The sequence below is a fragment of the Euprymna scolopes genome, chromosome 29 (assembly GCF_053919585.1).
Source record: "Euprymna scolopes isolate OS-2025 chromosome 29, ASM5391958v1, whole genome shotgun sequence".
NCBI classification, from domain to species: domain Eukaryota; kingdom Metazoa; phylum Mollusca; class Cephalopoda; order Sepiida; family Sepiolidae; genus Euprymna; species Euprymna scolopes.
The window spans coordinates 28909336-28926461 of NC_136510.1; the positions used below are offsets into that span (position 1 = coordinate 28909336).

Below are 17126 nucleotides of genomic sequence, written 5' to 3' on the forward strand. Positions count from 1 at the left end.
AACTTCTGGTGTAGCGCTACCGGAAGTGGTAATAAGGCAAATCATTTCCTTTTCTTTTTTTTCTCACGCCTATATCTCCCCTGTGCATGTACTCTTTTTTTTTTCTTTTTTTTTATTGCGTTTTTCTGATCATTATTTTTTATTTAATAATCATCGAAAAGTTTTTTGATCTTTAATCAAGAATTATTGAAATTATTTTTTTATTTATTTATTTTTTTTTTTTAAGAATTATTGAAAAGACTTTAAAATCTTTTAAAGCTATTTTTGGAATATTACATATTGGACACATTCTTTTTATGATGTTTAAAATTTTATTATTTTGATTTCAATAATTTTATTTTTATACTTTCATATGATATAAATTCAAGTAAAAAAAACTTATTTTTAAAATTACAAAAAAACAAACTTATTTTTATAATTTCATAAACATATATTTCTCATAAAATTTCAAATAAAATAAAAAAAACTTATTCTTTTAATTTTGTTATTAAAAGTGCAAATAAAAACTAATTATGTTATTTTTATCTTTTTATAATTTTGTTTATTTTTATTGTATTTTTTGATAATGTCCTTTTCTATTTTATTGCAATAAATCGCTCCACAAAAAAAAAACAAAAAAAGACTGAACAATAAAAAATGGACAAAATGATTTAGCTAGTCACCACTTCCAGTAGTGCTACGCCGGAAGTTAGGAATTACGTTAGCTGACTATAGCTCGTAAATGTATCATTAAAGCAAAACCAAGATATTTTGGTCGGTTCGGACAACCTAAATCAGTTCGTGTAGATAAGCTTTATTAAAGAAAAAAAAGAGTCTGAGCGATGAAGGCAATATAGCGATAGGTGGAATGTGAGATGAAGAGAGATGTATGTAGGAAGTGGAGAGATGTAAGGAGGAGAAAGAGAGGACTAAAATATCTTCATTCTGCTTTAATGATTTGTTTGTGTTATTTTTACTAGACTGTTGTCCTGCTTATCAACTATTCCATATATTAAACCTTCCATTTTGTCATGTTTTATTTCATGTTTTAAACTCCCTCATATACAAATACTTAAAGATCTTGGTCCTCAAGTGTATTACATATGTGTGCTGATGATAGCTCGTATGTTCTAGGGATTTACCAGCACCCACATGTAATAAAATTAAAACAAAAGAAAAAGATTTAATGAAAAAGAAATTTATTAAAAAATAAATTAACAAGAAAAAAGAAAGATTATTATTTTTTGAAGGGCGACAACTCGCTAATAAAATTGTCTCCCTTAGATCATAAAGAAAGTATTTCTTTATGTATTGTGTTTTGAAATGGTTTGCTCTATACGTATGTGCTTTTCGGTCAACAAACTCAAAGAATAAATAAAAACTTTACCAGAATCCAAACAGCAGTTCTTCCTTCAGTGAGATTTTTGTTTTTTACGGCCTTTATGAGGAAGCCGGAATTCGGACGTTGGTTGCCTATGTGTACACCCCAAAAATATGTCACGAACTGACTTTACCCACCAATAGCGTTTCTTTTATATGAGTTTTTTAAGAATTTCCTGGAACCTTCTAGAGACTCCAAAAAAAGAACAAAAAGGCGTTCTACGCCTTTTTATATTTATAGACGCCGATTATTATTTATTTTTATGAATAACGACATTCTAGAAAAGTCTTTATGTTTTAATTAATATATCAATAAACATATTTATATTATAAGAAATATTTATATATTTCTTAATCCAATCATAGGAGAAAATATGTTCTCCTATGACAAAGTGATATTCTAATTTACTATCAATCTAGATATACGCATACAAAAACCATCTGACATGCTTTCTTAATATAGTTATTCAATTCAAACGACCAGTAAACAATTTATTCTGCCAGATTGTTGTTTTGTAGCTGAAAGATTAAAAGGGAGAGAGGGAGAATTAATTGTATTTTAAGTGCATTGCTTAAATTATATTAACATTTAATATATATATATATATATATATATATATATATATATATTAACAATGCTTGGTACTTGTACAGTTTAATCAAGACATTAAAAAAATGAAAATATCGAAAAAAGGTTATATTGTATGTATTCGTTTTGAACTGAAGATCTCCGGAAAATTTTTTTTTTTTTTTTTTTTTTTTTTACAACGGAAAAAACACATTTTTATGACAGCACGTTGAAGGTAAACATCTTTGAAGTTTTTTAATTTTTGTTTGAATTTTTAGAAACGCCACGGGGAGATAACTCAATTTAAAGCGCTGAAACACCTCCCTATCTTTAATACAAAAATCGAACCTTTTGCTCAGTATCATAACAAATTGGTTTTTTCGCTGTAAAAAAAAGAACTACTTGATGAAATTAAGTGAAATTTTTGTCGGAGAACTTCATTCCATAATGGATACATACAATTTAAACTATTTTTGATATTTTCATTTTTTTAATGTCTTGATTAAACTGTACAAGTACCCAATGCTTTAATAAGCCATTCCTAAGCGTATGCTGCCTCATGGACACTTTCATTAAAACCATATTCTTCAAAAATCTTATCTACCTGATGGGACATAATGTCCTTCTGTTTCATCAACTACCATTTCTCAAGAGTCAATCCTTATGTGATTCTTGCTTGAAATGTTTCCTATTTTCAAACATGTCTTAGAAACATAAATTCTAGCTAATTTATTTATTACTAGCAGGCCGCCCAACATTGCCTGGTTGTAAAATACACTTAAATATGATATTTTGATTAATGCAGATTTCGTATTTATTATATTATGATGGACCCAATATATAGTAATACTTTAAAAAGTTAAAATGACTCGTGCGCCACCGCCGAAAATCAAAGCCAAAACGTTCAGCTTACGATTTACTTTTTCCTTTGATGTTAATGTCTGAGCTACGAAGACATATTTGCTGCAAGGCTAAAAATTAAATCATAAACCAACAACTATTATATTACACATGCATATTCGTAATGCCGTCGTTCAGCTTTCACTTGGCAAATTCCATTTTTAAAAATTTTCACACTTTTGCACCAAACATGAATATAAAGTTTCTCATGGGTTCAAATACCCTATATATTAAGTTTCATGTCCATAGCTCAAAAACTGACAGGTGTTTGGTTGGTATAATTTTTTAAACAAATATATATACTCATACATAACTATATATAGAAAGAGGTTTGTGTTTACTATAACCTTTTTACGCAAATATTATGCAAGTATAAATCATGTAGAATATCTGCATGAATATAATTACATGTAATAGTTAACTAAAGATGACTATCTCCCAAAAGAAAACCGAAAAACGCTAATAGGAAATTAATTAAAATGAATATTTAAAAAAATATGCAAATTAGTTAGATCTTTTGCAGATGAATGCAATTCCACAATCCATATATAACAAAGTAGTATTTTCTTTTTAAATAAACAGAAAACAGGTTCACCTTTTTTCTTCTTGGCCTTTGGGCCAAGATCATTTTTCTGTTACAAAGTGTAGTATCTGTTCCGGCAGATACTGCAATCAAAGTAATATGTGGAGGCAACCCCACATATCAGACCATTGCTCTTGAGCAATCAGTTTTGGTCAATGTAGGGGAAACCCTTCATACAAATTGTCACTATCCAATTCCCTCTCGGGGGGGCACTGGTCCCCCTCCCCTCACTCTCCACATTAAAAAACGGCCTTGTACCTAATTTGCTCAGTGGGGAAGGAAATAAATAACTAAATAAATAGAAAAAGGGATTTTTAATATGAATATCGATACACACAAAAAAAAATTATGAGAGTATATATTAAATGTACCTCTATCATTGTTTGACACATAAATGATGTAGCAGTAAATAAAATTAAAATATCTTGGTCACTTATGCTTATTTATTGCTGTTCTCTTGCTTATATGTCTTATATTTGGAGATCTAGTCTGTTCCTTATTTTAGATTTCTTCCATCCTCAGTATCACAAAAAAATTATCAATATTTCCCATTGTCAGTTACTCTTTTATCTCTTTATGTAAAATTATTGATATTTCTTTACATTTTTTTTTATTTTTGTATTTAAATTTTTTCCAATTTAGTTTTTTTCTTTTTTCTTCAAAATGTAGTTCTTCATACTTCATATTTAGCACAGCAAAATATTGGCTTCATTCACAAAAACTAGGCCAATTTTCTTCCATTTTTCTTTTTCCTTCCTTTTTTCTTTTCCTTTTATTCTTTCCTTTTTCCTTTTATTCTTTTCTTTTTCCTTTTTTCTTTTATTCTTTTTTCCTTTTTCCTTTTCTTTTCCTTTTTCCTTTTCTTTTCCTTTTTCCTTTTATTTTCTTTCTTTTTCCTTTTCCCTTGCTTTCTCTTTTCTTTCTTTTCCTTTCTTACTCTTCCCTCTTTCCCTTCATTCTTTTTCTTTCTCTTTTTCTTTGTTTTCCTTTCCCTTCCTTTCTAGTTGTCTTCCTTTTCTTTATTGTCTTCCCTTCCCTTGTTGTCTTCCCTTTCTTTCTTTTCCTTTTTGACTTTATTTTTCTTTTTTTCCTGTTTTTATTTTTCACCTTATTTGCCATAATCACAATATATCAGGACTTGCATTTTATGACTGCAATTGACTAAAGTAAAACTTGCTTTAAAAAAAAACAAAAAACTACTGGTTAACCAAAAAAACAATATGGGGCAGTACAGTCGTGAATGATGTCAAGACTAATACAGATATCAAACTCGTGCAGAATAATCTTAAAAAAAAATTCCCACATAGATTTGAAACCATATGTTAGATTGAAACCATTGGAATAAAAAATTGTCTCATGAATGAAGATAGATTCAAATCTAACCGTATTGATCTTTTCATTTGCTTCAATTTTTAATTTTCTCTAGGTAACATGGCTGCCTTTGACATGGATGATCCAAAAGCTGTGGTGTCCCCTGGTGGTGTGGGATTCGACATTAACTGTGGGGTGCGTCTTCTGCGTACAAACCTTGATGAGAAAGATGTCCTCCCAATTAAGGAACAGCTCTGCCAGTGCATGTTCAACCATATTCCAGTTGGTGTCGGATCAAAGGGTATCATTCCAATGAATGCTCAGTAAGTCCACTAACATTTACTTCTGGAAAATTAATTTCTCAATCCTTTTATTATCTATAAAGGGTAGGTGTGTGTGTGTGTGTGTGTCCACCTAAATATATCTAAAATATTGAAAATGTAAAAAACTCTTAAAAATTATACTTTTTTCATTTTAAAGACGATCCAACAAATGCAATTAATGAATGGCGAAAGAAGTTTTTATGCCTTTTTTGTTTTCGAAAGAGTCAAAAGGAGTTATTTTAATTCCTGGCATGTTAGTTTCATTTTCTAACTTCGCTTTTAATGGAAAAATCATCTTTAATGAATTTAATTACAAAATGGAATTTTCATTTTTCACATAAACAAATCCAAATATTATTACAATTCTAATCTCGTCTTTTCTTTTTCTTTTTAAAGTTTAAAATAAACATTTGAAAAATATCCATTTTCTTTCCTTTTTCTTTCTTTATTTTCTTTCCTTCGTTTTTTGTTTGCTTTTTTTTTTTTTTTCCATCTTTCTTTATTGTTCCCCTTTCCTTTTTCCATTTTCTCTCCTTTTTTCTTTTTCCTTTTTTTTAATTTTATAACTAATGTTAATTAAGAACAAGGTACTTGTACAGTTTAATCAAGACATGAAAAAATGAAAATATCGGAGAAAAAAAAAAAAAGAAGAAAAAAAAAGGTTATATTGTATGTATCCATTATGGAACAAAGTTCTCCGACAAAAATTTCACTTAATTTCATCAAGTAGTTTTTTCACAGCGAAAAAACAATTTGTTATGATACCGAGCAAAAGGTTCGATTTTTAGGAAGAAAAGCTAGTATTAAAGATGGGGAGGGAGTGTCGGCACTTTACATGGAGTTATCTCCCCATGGTGTGTTCAACAAATTCCATAATGGCTGACTTCAACGTGCTCTCATAAGAACATGTTTTTCCGCTGTAAAAAAAAAAAAAATACTCAATCAAATTAAATTAAATTCATTTTTTTTTCAAAGATCTTCAGTCCAAAACTTTTTTCGATATTTTCATTTTTGAATGTCTTGATTAAACTGTACAAGTACCAAAACCAAATCATTTCAGACTTCATCTCCAAAAATGTCTTTATAAATATGATTTTACAAGTTTAAGGTTGTTTTTGGGATATATGTATATATATATATATATATATATATATATATATATATATATTATATATATATGTGTGTGTGTGTGTGTGTTTTTAAAAAAAATTTCAGTCCTTAATATATGTATTTGTATAACTTTGGATATATTGACCAATATGTTTGCAGCTTAAGTTCAACGGTTTCGTTTTAATTTGTAGAGCATTGGAGGAAGCCTTGGAAATGGGAATGGACTGGTCTCTTCGTGAAGGTTAGTTTGCTTAATATTTTTTCTTTGACATAATATGCTCAGAAACTCTGATGCACCACTTTTGTCATTACTTGATCTTGAAGAAGCTTGAACTAATCAAGCAACAGTTAACCAATTTTTAGCTTCATTTTCTTTACTATAGGCTCTTGCCTATAGTATCTCTTTCCAGAAGATAAGTTATGTGTACTGCCATCAACTATCTGATATAGACGGTGACAGTGTGTGTGTGTGTGCATGTAGGTACATACAAACTCATATGTTTCATGACACAGATAAACATTAATTTTTCTGAGATTCATTAGAAGAATCAGTTTATTAAAAAAAAATTGAAAATCCACTAAGAAATCAGGATTTTTTTTTTCCCAAATAATTTGTTAATTTTTATCTAAATTTTCAGTTCCATGAGACTTCCTCAAGGTGATACATTTTTTTTTTTTTCAGAGATCTTACAATGATTGCCAATTCTTTCCAGTCTTGCTGAAGAAAATGTGGCGCTTCTACACTAATAGAACAAAATTTTGTAGTTGATAAATGAAGTTTTCAGATAAAAAACAATGGTTTCTACTGATTTTTTTTGGGGGGGGGCCAATTCTAATAAATTACAATGTTAGCTCCCAAATTATGCAATTAAAATTACCTGAATATTACTGAATTATTAAAAAAAAAAAAACTTTAATCATGTTAGCAGATGAAAATTTGCGACCATCTTGTTTTATGAAATAAATCGAAAGGAAAACATAAACAGAGGAAGTAACTCTAAATGTTTAATGTGACTAACGCAAAACAAATAACAAAATAAACATAACATATATATAGTGTTTTGGAGTGGTTTTTTTTCATTTAAGATTTTTTCATACTTGTTTAATATAAAAATAACTAATCACCTAAAAATTAAATAATGTAAAAATAACATATATATCAGTTCAAAAAACTTTTCCTGAATTTTCCAAGAATTATCGGGAGAAAATTACCTCCCTTTTGAACTCTCCTGAGTCTTTCATAAACAAATACAATCATTTTTTTCAAATTATATTTTCTTTAATAAATAATTTTCTATTGTATTGATTTTTGTAATTTTGGGATATAATCATAAAAATATGAGGTCTACATAGATACCATTGTTTTCATGTAAAATTCAATATTACAATTTCCGAAATTTCGTTCTGATAGTGTAGAAGCACCGAAAATGCTTTTTAATGGCTGATAACTGTAGTGAGATCCATACAAATATTGATATCAATTTCACTACAGTAGATTCATCAGTAAAATGAGAATTTTGAAAATATGTTAAGAAGCCAGATATTTTTTTTTTTTTTTTCCCCAATAAATGAATTTTTTTTACTCATGTTATTCGGTTTCTTAACTGATTTTCAGATTTCTCATTTTACAGATGCTTCTACTGTAGTAAAATTGATCTCCATGTTTGTCCATCCACAGATCTCCCTATGATTATCAGACATTAAAAAAACAGTTTCAACAAGACTAGAAGAAATCGGGTATCTTCATCAATGTCATAAGATCTCGACAAAAAAAAAATGTATCACCCAGAGGAAAACTCATGGAACTACAATTTGGGGTTTAAAAAAAAAAATTTATTTGAAAAGAATTTCTGTATCATGTTTTTTTTTTATTTTCCACAGATTACTTGTATATTGCCGATTAATATTTCTGAACATTTCATATTTTTTGTAATCTTAAATATTAAATTTTCACAACTACAGAAAAAATAAATTTATCTTAAATCAATGCCTTGTTTTTCTCTTTGTCTCTAAGGTTATTCATGGGCTGAGGACAAAGAACACTGTGAAGAATATGGCCGTATGCTTCAAGCTGACCCTTCTAAAGTTAGTAGCCGTGCCAAAAAGAGAGGTCTTCCTCAGGTAAGTTTTCTTTCTTTTTTTTCTTTTTTCTTTCTTTTTTTTTTTTAATCTTATGATTAGTTGCATTAAATACAGGATATTTCAAAAAACAATGTACTTTGAATGACAATAAGAAATTTATTTGTAAACAAAGAGTGAAATGGAATATTTTTTTAATAGAGAAGGCAAATGTAATTCAAGAATTATGTTCACAAATGTTCAAATTGATGACCATTATTGTTCAAACAATGCAGATAACGCACAATAAGGGATTCACAAAAATCACAAAGCAGGTCATTACAGTACATTTTTTAAACACCCTGTTGTAAGGAGATACATTTGCTAGTATTTATCTAGTGATTTAAATTTGTAGGTCAGCATTGACATGTACACTAGGGATTGGAGTCATCAGATCAACAACCATATTCAATGTCATCACGACTCTGCCATGTACTGGAAATGGATGTGACATCACATGGTTATAAAAGAGAGGGAGTAGGAGGTAGTTCATTGGGAGTTGATGATGAATTGATGAGTTAAGGACCCCAAATGATCCATAACTCAAAATGCGCACCCTATTGGTCAGTGATTTTAGAACTGACGATTCCAGGCGAATAAAATTTATGTTTCTGAATTTTTTAAATGAGGATTAATTATTTGTATTATTTAGATTCTTTGAACTGCTGCTTTTATTTTCTAAACAGTTCAATGTGATTTCCAACCGTCTTCAGATATATCTTATTGAACTCATGAATCTGCACAGAATTTTGAATGAAATCCTTTATTTAATCCACAGGAGTAACATGCTCTCATTCTGTCAGAGGTTCTAAGTAATTTGCAATTGTATTTTGAGTCGCCTGCACTGAGGATTGAACTTTCAACCTCCAGAAAAGTGTAACTTACAACTGAATTTTACCAAGTACCTTATCCATTACGCTATCGGTCCTTGCAGTACTTGGTAAAACATATTTTAAAAACCAAAACACTTTAAGGCCTCAAAATAGCAATACATATGAAAAAATTGAAATAGCTTAAAATATTTCAATATTGGTAAACATAGAAAGAGCTTGATGAGCTAAGAAAGAATCTTTTTAAATTTTAAAAATCTGATTAAAATTAAGTTATGACTATTTTTGTGCCTCACACATTTGGATATTTTCCCCTCTTTAAGACCATATGCATTTCGTCCCATTTTTTACACTACTTTTTCAGTAAAAATGTCATAACTTTGTTAAAACACAAGACTAAGCAATGAAATTTACCATATAAGTGTATTTTTGTACAAGGAATCAGAATATGCGACTGAAAATCTCCAAAATTTCATGGTTTCTAAATAATCTGCAGTAAATGTGTATAAATATGCTGTAATTCCTTAAAAATGCCATGTATCCATAAACAGAAAAGTTGGAGAACTGAAAGTTGACTTGTAATGTGCTTTATGTACAAAAAACTTAAATCTAAACATAAGACCATTTAAAAATGAATATATTGCAATATTTCTTTGGTATTATTGTAGATTAACACCTTTTGTTTAACCCCACCCAACCCCTTCTGACCACCCCTCCAAAATGTGATTCTGCATTTTTAGGCAATTATGTATGAAATGCCATGAAAAACTTTAATGAAAGATAAACAAATTATTTTAGAATTTAATGTAAGATAATTCCCCATTACAGGTCATTCTAGCATTTTAGGGCAGTTAACTGTTTTTTTTTTTTATAGGAGATAAGTCCTGTATGCTTTTTGTTTTATTTTTTTTAAGACGATTATGTGTGGTTTTAAGAGGGTTTCTATGCAATGAAAATATGGGGAAGGTTGCCATTCGGACTTTGAATTAATTGTAGGGCTAAGGAAAATTGTGTGTGAACATACTGAAGACTTGACAGAAACAAAAACAACAAAAACAATATTAGAGGGGGGGGCGGTTAGTTTCACAAAAATTTAATTTCAAATAAATATCTTACAGAAAGTTATATGTGTCTGTGTGTGTGTATTCGACAGGTAAATAAGTCAGCAAATGTTATATTTAGTTTTAATTTAATAAGAACCTGCGTTACGAAATTTGAAAGAAAATTCCATAAATTTGTTGATTTCTATTTTTGAGATTGAAGGTGTTTATTCCATAGGCCGTTTATACTATGCTGGAGCAGGTTGTAAAAATACCTTTCGCTTAATAAGTAGGAAAAAAATAACGGGGTTTGTATTACTGTACACATAGATTCGAAAAAGCTATCAAAAAGTAAACACAACAAATAAATGTTATCAAAGGCAAGATAAGTTACTTTTCTACCTAACTGGATATGTTTTTAGTGTTTTTATTTAATGTAACATGTTTATTCAGCTCGAAAAACATACAGTGCTTACCAATGTATTGGAAAGTTAAAAATGGCGGCCGACTATCTCTTTCACACGGTAAGTTTGGGAAAAAGAGTTAAAAATAAAAAACTAGTCAAAATACTGTTAAAAACCCGCCGAATATATATCCGCCTATGTCACGGTAACATATATTGAGTGAGTTTCTAACAGTATTTTGTCTAGTTTTTTGTTTATACCTCATTTTCCCAAACTTATCGCCTCAAAGAGAGAATCGGCCGCCATTTTAAATTTTTGGGTACTAGTGCAGAGAGTGATCCGGACGTAAATAATAACGTTATTATAAAAAAAAAAAAAACATTCTTAACATGGGGAGGGGGATGTTTTGTACATATTCTATACTTCAACCTTACAATTCAATAAAAAACATATCATAAAACTTTAATTAAACATGGAAATACGATTTAAAAAATAGCGCTGATCACTCCCTGCACTAGCACCAATTTTCGAATACATCGGTAAACACTGTTTTTCGAGCTGAATAAACGTGTTACATTAAATATAAACACTAAAAACATATCCAGTTAGGTAGAAAAGTAACTTATCTTGCCTTTTATAACATTTATTTGTTATATATTTGTTTTTTGACAACTTTTTCAAATCTGTGTATAGTAATACAAACGAAATTTTCATACATCTTTGTGCTATGACTAATACTACAACTGCTGCTCCTGCCGCTACTAATACTAAATTAATTTGACCAAACTCGAGAAATAGAAACATTTTTTTTTTTCGGGTAGGTCCTTTTAAATTATTATCAATTACCGCAGTCCTACTCAACATACAATAATACTTTTAACTGATAAAGATAGTAAAAAGAATGATTTACTTATTAGTGTGTGTCCGATGAAATTTTTTTTCAAAATGTTCGATACTCGTCATATTAAAGTCTTATTTTTAACACGACAAAAAAAGAAATGGTCAAAAATATTTCAGACACTTGACAGTATTAAGATTAACATCTCTTCTGATTGTTTCCTAAATTTCATAACAAAATTCTTCATACAATCATGGTACGGGCCTTTAGAAATCAGAGAGAGTCATTACAAAACCTTACCAAAAACACCATTTTATGACGTTCACATTTTTATCACTTTATTTGCTTAAAACTCTTAAAATATATAATGTGCATTCATATTTATTAATTCATTTGAAATTATATTCATTTCCGAACAAAACAGTAGTAATTTGAAGTCTGGAAGTGCTTTGGTTTGAAAAATATGGCTATTTTAGTAGAACTACCTTGAAATCTGTGATTATCCAAAGCGTCTTTTTCGTCCGTGTGTATTACTACTCAAAATACCACCATTTTCTTCAGAAATGAATATCCTTTCACATTCTTTAATAAATAATAATCTACATGATATATCTGAAGACGTTTTAAGAAAATAATAATAAAAATGTTAATGCTATGAAACGGATATTTTGCGTCAGATGTTTTTCTATTCTCTTGGTGTTTAAAAGCTTGGTACCATTCCCCTATGAGGAATTTTATCATGGAATTTGAAGAACAATCAGAAAAATCATCCATTTCACTTATTGTTGGGGTACAAAATAAACTGGTTTATTCTTTTTCTTTCTTTTTTTTTTTGTCTTTAGAATTTTATCAACGTATTTTCTAAATATTTTTCGTACCCCAAGTAACAAGTACATTTACTGTTTTTATTATTTTTATATGTTAAATGATAATTTTATGTTGATTTCTCTTTTTGTATCAGCTGTTTTTAATTAAGTTCTCCCCAATAATTTCAAACGCTTTTTAGCAAAAGTAAACAATTTGAATAGTAGCACTAGTCAGCAGTTGAAACAGCAGCCACCGTCACTGTCAGTTTGAAATCAAGTTTCCAGGTTTATTTTGGAAATTCTACAGGTTTATTTTGGAAAAGAAAATTGTTTAAAATTAATGTGTGATACTTTTATATAATAGTGGTCCCTTAAGAAATACTGATTTTTAAATATACTTAACTTTCAAACTTGTAGTAATAAGTGACTTTATTCAAAAAAAAAAAAAAGATTTCAATTTTTTAGACAATTGTGTGAATGCCCTAAAAAAACTTAGTAGAAAGAAAAATTACAACAAAAATAATTTAGAATTTAGAGTATAGCGGAATCAATTTCACATATAAATTTAATGTATAATGATCCCCCATTTCCTGACCATTATTGCCTCTTAGATCAGTTAGTATTCTAAATATTTTTCGTAATGTTTCAATTTGAAACTTAGTATATGTATTAAAAAAATTACTCGGCTACTAAATCTAGGTCTGAGCCCACCCCCTAAAAGTGCCTTTCTTGAACCTGTCAGTTCATTAATCTTCAATCTGAATGACAAGCACCACACTGAAAAATCTCCTAACCCTAAGTCTGGATAATACCCATTTAAAAATAAAAACCCTTTTCTATAACCCTACCACTAACCCTAAGATGGAGTGACAAGCCTTCCATCATACAAACCATCTTAAAACCATACATAATCATCTAAAAAAAATAAATAAATAAATAAATAAATAAAAGACAAACCTTCATAGAAAAATAAATTAACTGCATTAAAACATAAGAATGGTCTGGAAATGGTGGATCATTTTACATTATCAAATTTGTATGTGAAACTAATCCCCAATTCTAAAATAATTATTTTTGTTTTTTTCTTACTGTCAAGTTTTCAGGATGTTCACATATAATTACCCCTAGCCTTACCATTAACTAACGGAAGTCTGAGTGGAAGCCTCCTCCTCCTCCTCCTCCCACAAAGATCCTCTTAAAGCCACAAATAATTATCTTTTAAAAAAAATTATTTTTTTTATGCACAGGATTTGTTTTCATGGCAAAAAAATTGGTTAACTGTCCTAAAACGTTAGAATGGCCCTAAAATCTAAGATTATTTTGCATTTTATTTTATATATATATATATATATATATATAATATTTAATTTCTGCCAAGTTTTCCAGTGTTTTCATATGTAATTGCCTAAAAAAAGGGAGAATCATATATTTGAGGTTGGTAAGTGGGACTGATTTATCAGAATGTGTTAATCTAGAATAATATGAAAGAAATATTGCAATATATTCATTTTTAAAGAATCCTAGTATTAGATTTCTGTTTCTTGTACATAAAATGGATTACAATTCGCCTTTGAGTTCTCTTTATTTTTTTTTATGTATACATGGAATTTTTATGGTATATCAACATATTTATGTGTATTTACTTCAGATTATCTGGAAATTTTCAGTGCCATATTCGGATTCTTTACACAAAAGTACACTTACATGGCAAATTTTGTCACTTGTATTTTAACAAAGATATAGCATTTTTACTGTTTACTAGTGTAAAAATTTGACAAAATGCATAAGTTCTTAAAGAGGGAAAAATATACAAACGTGATGCACCAAAAAAATAACTTCCTTATTTTTAGTCGGATTTTAAAAAATTTAAAAAGATTCTTAGATCATCAAATTCTTTCTGTGCATGTCATTATTGAGATGTTTTAAACATTTTCAATTTTTTCATACATATTACTAAGTTTTTCTACATAGTCACCACCATTCTCAATGCACTTTTGCCAGCCTCATTTGATGCCTCGGTCAGAAAAGTCCAGAGCACACTTTGTCACTCATATATCTCTGTCACCACTCTGAAGTTGACGAAGCCATCTCCTGTGCTAATATCAACTGCATTGGTTTCATGAATGTTCAACACCGGTAAATGTTGATCGGTTCAATTTTTTTCTGCCTGGAGGAATTCAATGATGCATCTCTGCTTCTGATGCACGTTCATGACAGGAGTTTTTTAGAGTTTCACACCATCAATTTCTGCAAGAAAGAGATTAAACTTTCGGATCATGGATGTATAAGTTCAGTCATCATAACAGTGCAATTTGCAATCCTCTTAAATCCATTGCAGTGGAATAAAAAAACAGGAGGCTTTACTTTTGGAATAACCCTCATATATATGAAAAATTTGGTACAGGCCAAAACAATTGTATGCTTATATATTAAATAAACTAAACTTTTTGGAGGGGGACAAACATAAATGAGTGTTTGTTCCCAGTAGAGCAGTATAATATTAAATGTGTATATATATATGTATGTATGGCCATGTTCACGACTTCTGCTCATTTGAACACTCTAAACTGTCTATACCCAAATTTGGCGTTTATGAGTTGTTAAATCCTTTCATTCCCATAGCAATTGTTTAGTGGCCCCAAGGTAAAGGCTTAGCAAATGAAGTCGCATGTGGCTGGATTTGAATCTCCAGACTGGTAGGAATTGTCGCCTCATACACTGATGATTACGAAAGCATGAAACACTAGTGTTTGTAGGTATAAAGAATATTTATAATTATGAATGTGTGTATATGAATCATACTTTAAATTATTAAACTACTAGCGGGGGTACCCGGCGTTGCCCGGGTGTTTGGAGGCGTGTTGTTGGGAAGGGGGGGTAGCTCAAAACATGGCCGGGTGTTTGGAGGTGTAAAAGAAAAAAAAGTTTTAGTAGGAAGGTAGGCTTGAACCCTTGACGCGAAGGTGGAAACGAAAGGGGAAAAAAAGTCAGTCACCTAACCATCTCGGCCACGAGGGGAGAGGAATTGATAAGCGTGTTAACGTTTATAAATTGAAATTGACAGGTGTGAGGAAGTTAAGTCGCATGATGTTTGACCTTGAAACATGACATAAGCAATGGCTGTTCAGTAGTTAAGATTTTGTACGGGACAGCTTTTACCAAACTTTGGGGAACGAAAAGCAGCTCCCTCGTTTATTAGGGGAGTGTCTCAAAATGAAAGCAACTGTCTGATATGACGGTGAAAAGCCGACATTGACCAAACGTTACATCGCTTTCTGGAGACCACTGGCCTTGGGCCAGGGAGCTGAATATTCGAATCGAGTTTTGCTTTTTTTATACCGAAAAATGAAAGCAACACGCGGCAATCCAAAAATGTGGAATATTTAACGTTTCAAAGTCGGGCAAATTAAATAGACAGGCGACCTCCGTTGTTAACTCGTAGATATTATGATTTAGACGTGATATAAAAAGTTTTAAGAATGAGGGAGCCAAGCGAGCATCCCTCGGAAAAAAGCCTTCTGCGGATATACACAAAAAGGGTACATACATACATACATACACACATTTTTGCTTTTATATTTATAGATAACTTCTGATTAGTTAATTTTTCTACTCATTTAAACTTCCCTCCATAAATAAATTTGAATTACCATTTCCGCATAATTATCTTTTTGTCTAGGTCACAATAACCTCACCTATATTTATCTGTTCTAAAAATAGATTGACTACATTTGTTTTCTGTCTGATTCTTCCCCTTTTCTCTCTTTTACTTTCCATTATTTCTATTTTTCTTTCTCTCCTCTTTTTTCTGCTTCTTCTTATTTCCTCTTTTTTCATTTTTCCTTTCTTTTTCTTACTCCACCTTTCTCAATGTCAATCTTTATTGCTATTCCCTGAGTTTTCATTTCCCCTTTTCCCTTGGCTGAAATCGTTTTGCTATGACTTACCTCCATTTTGCCTTTTCCTTTTATATTTTCAAAACTTGATTTTTATTTTTCCATGATCCAATGTATTTTTCGAAAGCATAAACTTACCCTTACTTATTTGTAATTCTGTTTCCTGTTCTTATGGATTCTTAATGGATTTTATTGGATTCAACCTGTCCTTCCTCGATTTTTACCTCTTTATTCAATAGATTTTTACCATATCCTTTTATAGTTCAACTTTTTTCCTTGTTTCTGCTTTCATAATCATTATAAAACTTTGTAAACTTTCACAAATTGTTAAACTTTTTTATGCAAATATAATTCAATTCATCTTTGTAGTTTCTTTTAATACGCTAGTCTACAAAATTTATTGTATATTTTGTAAACCTCTTTCCTCTGATGAGAAGAATTGCATTTTTTTTTTAAACTCTGTGGAATAAGGTCTTTCCATTTTATCTGTACTCCTTGTTGGATAATTAAAAATTCTGTATACCTTCTTTTGTAGGTTTTTAGTATTTTTTCGAGTATTTGAATTTTCAGTAAGATTTTCTATTATATATAAAATGTCTTTTTTAATGTTTTTTCGAGTATTTGAATTTTCAGTAAGATTTTCTATTATATATAAAATGTCTTTTTTAATGTGAAAATATTTTTTTATCCATTTCAGTTAGGAACTCTTGGAGCTGGCAACCATTATGCAGAAATTCAGGTGGTTGATGAGATTTTTGATGACTATGCTGCCCGCAAGATGGGAATTGATCACACTGGTCAAGTGTGTGTCATGATTCACAGTGGTAGTCGGGGTATGGGTCACCAAGTGGCTACAGGTAGGTTACAACATAAGTATGAAATAAAAAATAATCCCAACGCATAGCTTTATTATACTGAGCAGATTTTGTGGAAATATGGACTTATGTAAGTTTACTGCACATGTAGTGATTGTCCACTTGTTTACATCTAAATTCGGTGCTCGATTCCAACATCAGTTGCAGTGTCAATTCTTCAAAAGA

At 30.0% G+C, this 17126-nt stretch overlaps 1 protein-coding gene across 2 annotated transcripts in view; it reads left to right on the forward strand.

The window, feature by feature from the left end:
* The window catches only part of LOC145252562 (RNA-splicing ligase RTCB), a 52216-nt gene that overhangs the window by 22779 nt on the left and 12311 nt on the right, over positions 1-17126 (forward strand). For both annotated transcript variants that reach the window (XM_080112129.1, XM_080112131.1), the window contains exons 5-8: positions 4837-5044; positions 6346-6395; positions 8169-8275; positions 16784-16943. In XM_080112129.1, the coding sequence (XP_079968255.1) occupies positions 4837-5044; positions 6346-6395; positions 8169-8275; positions 16784-16943 (525 nt within the window). The remainder of the gene's footprint in view (positions 1-4836; positions 5045-6345; positions 6396-8168; positions 8276-16783; positions 16944-17126) is intronic.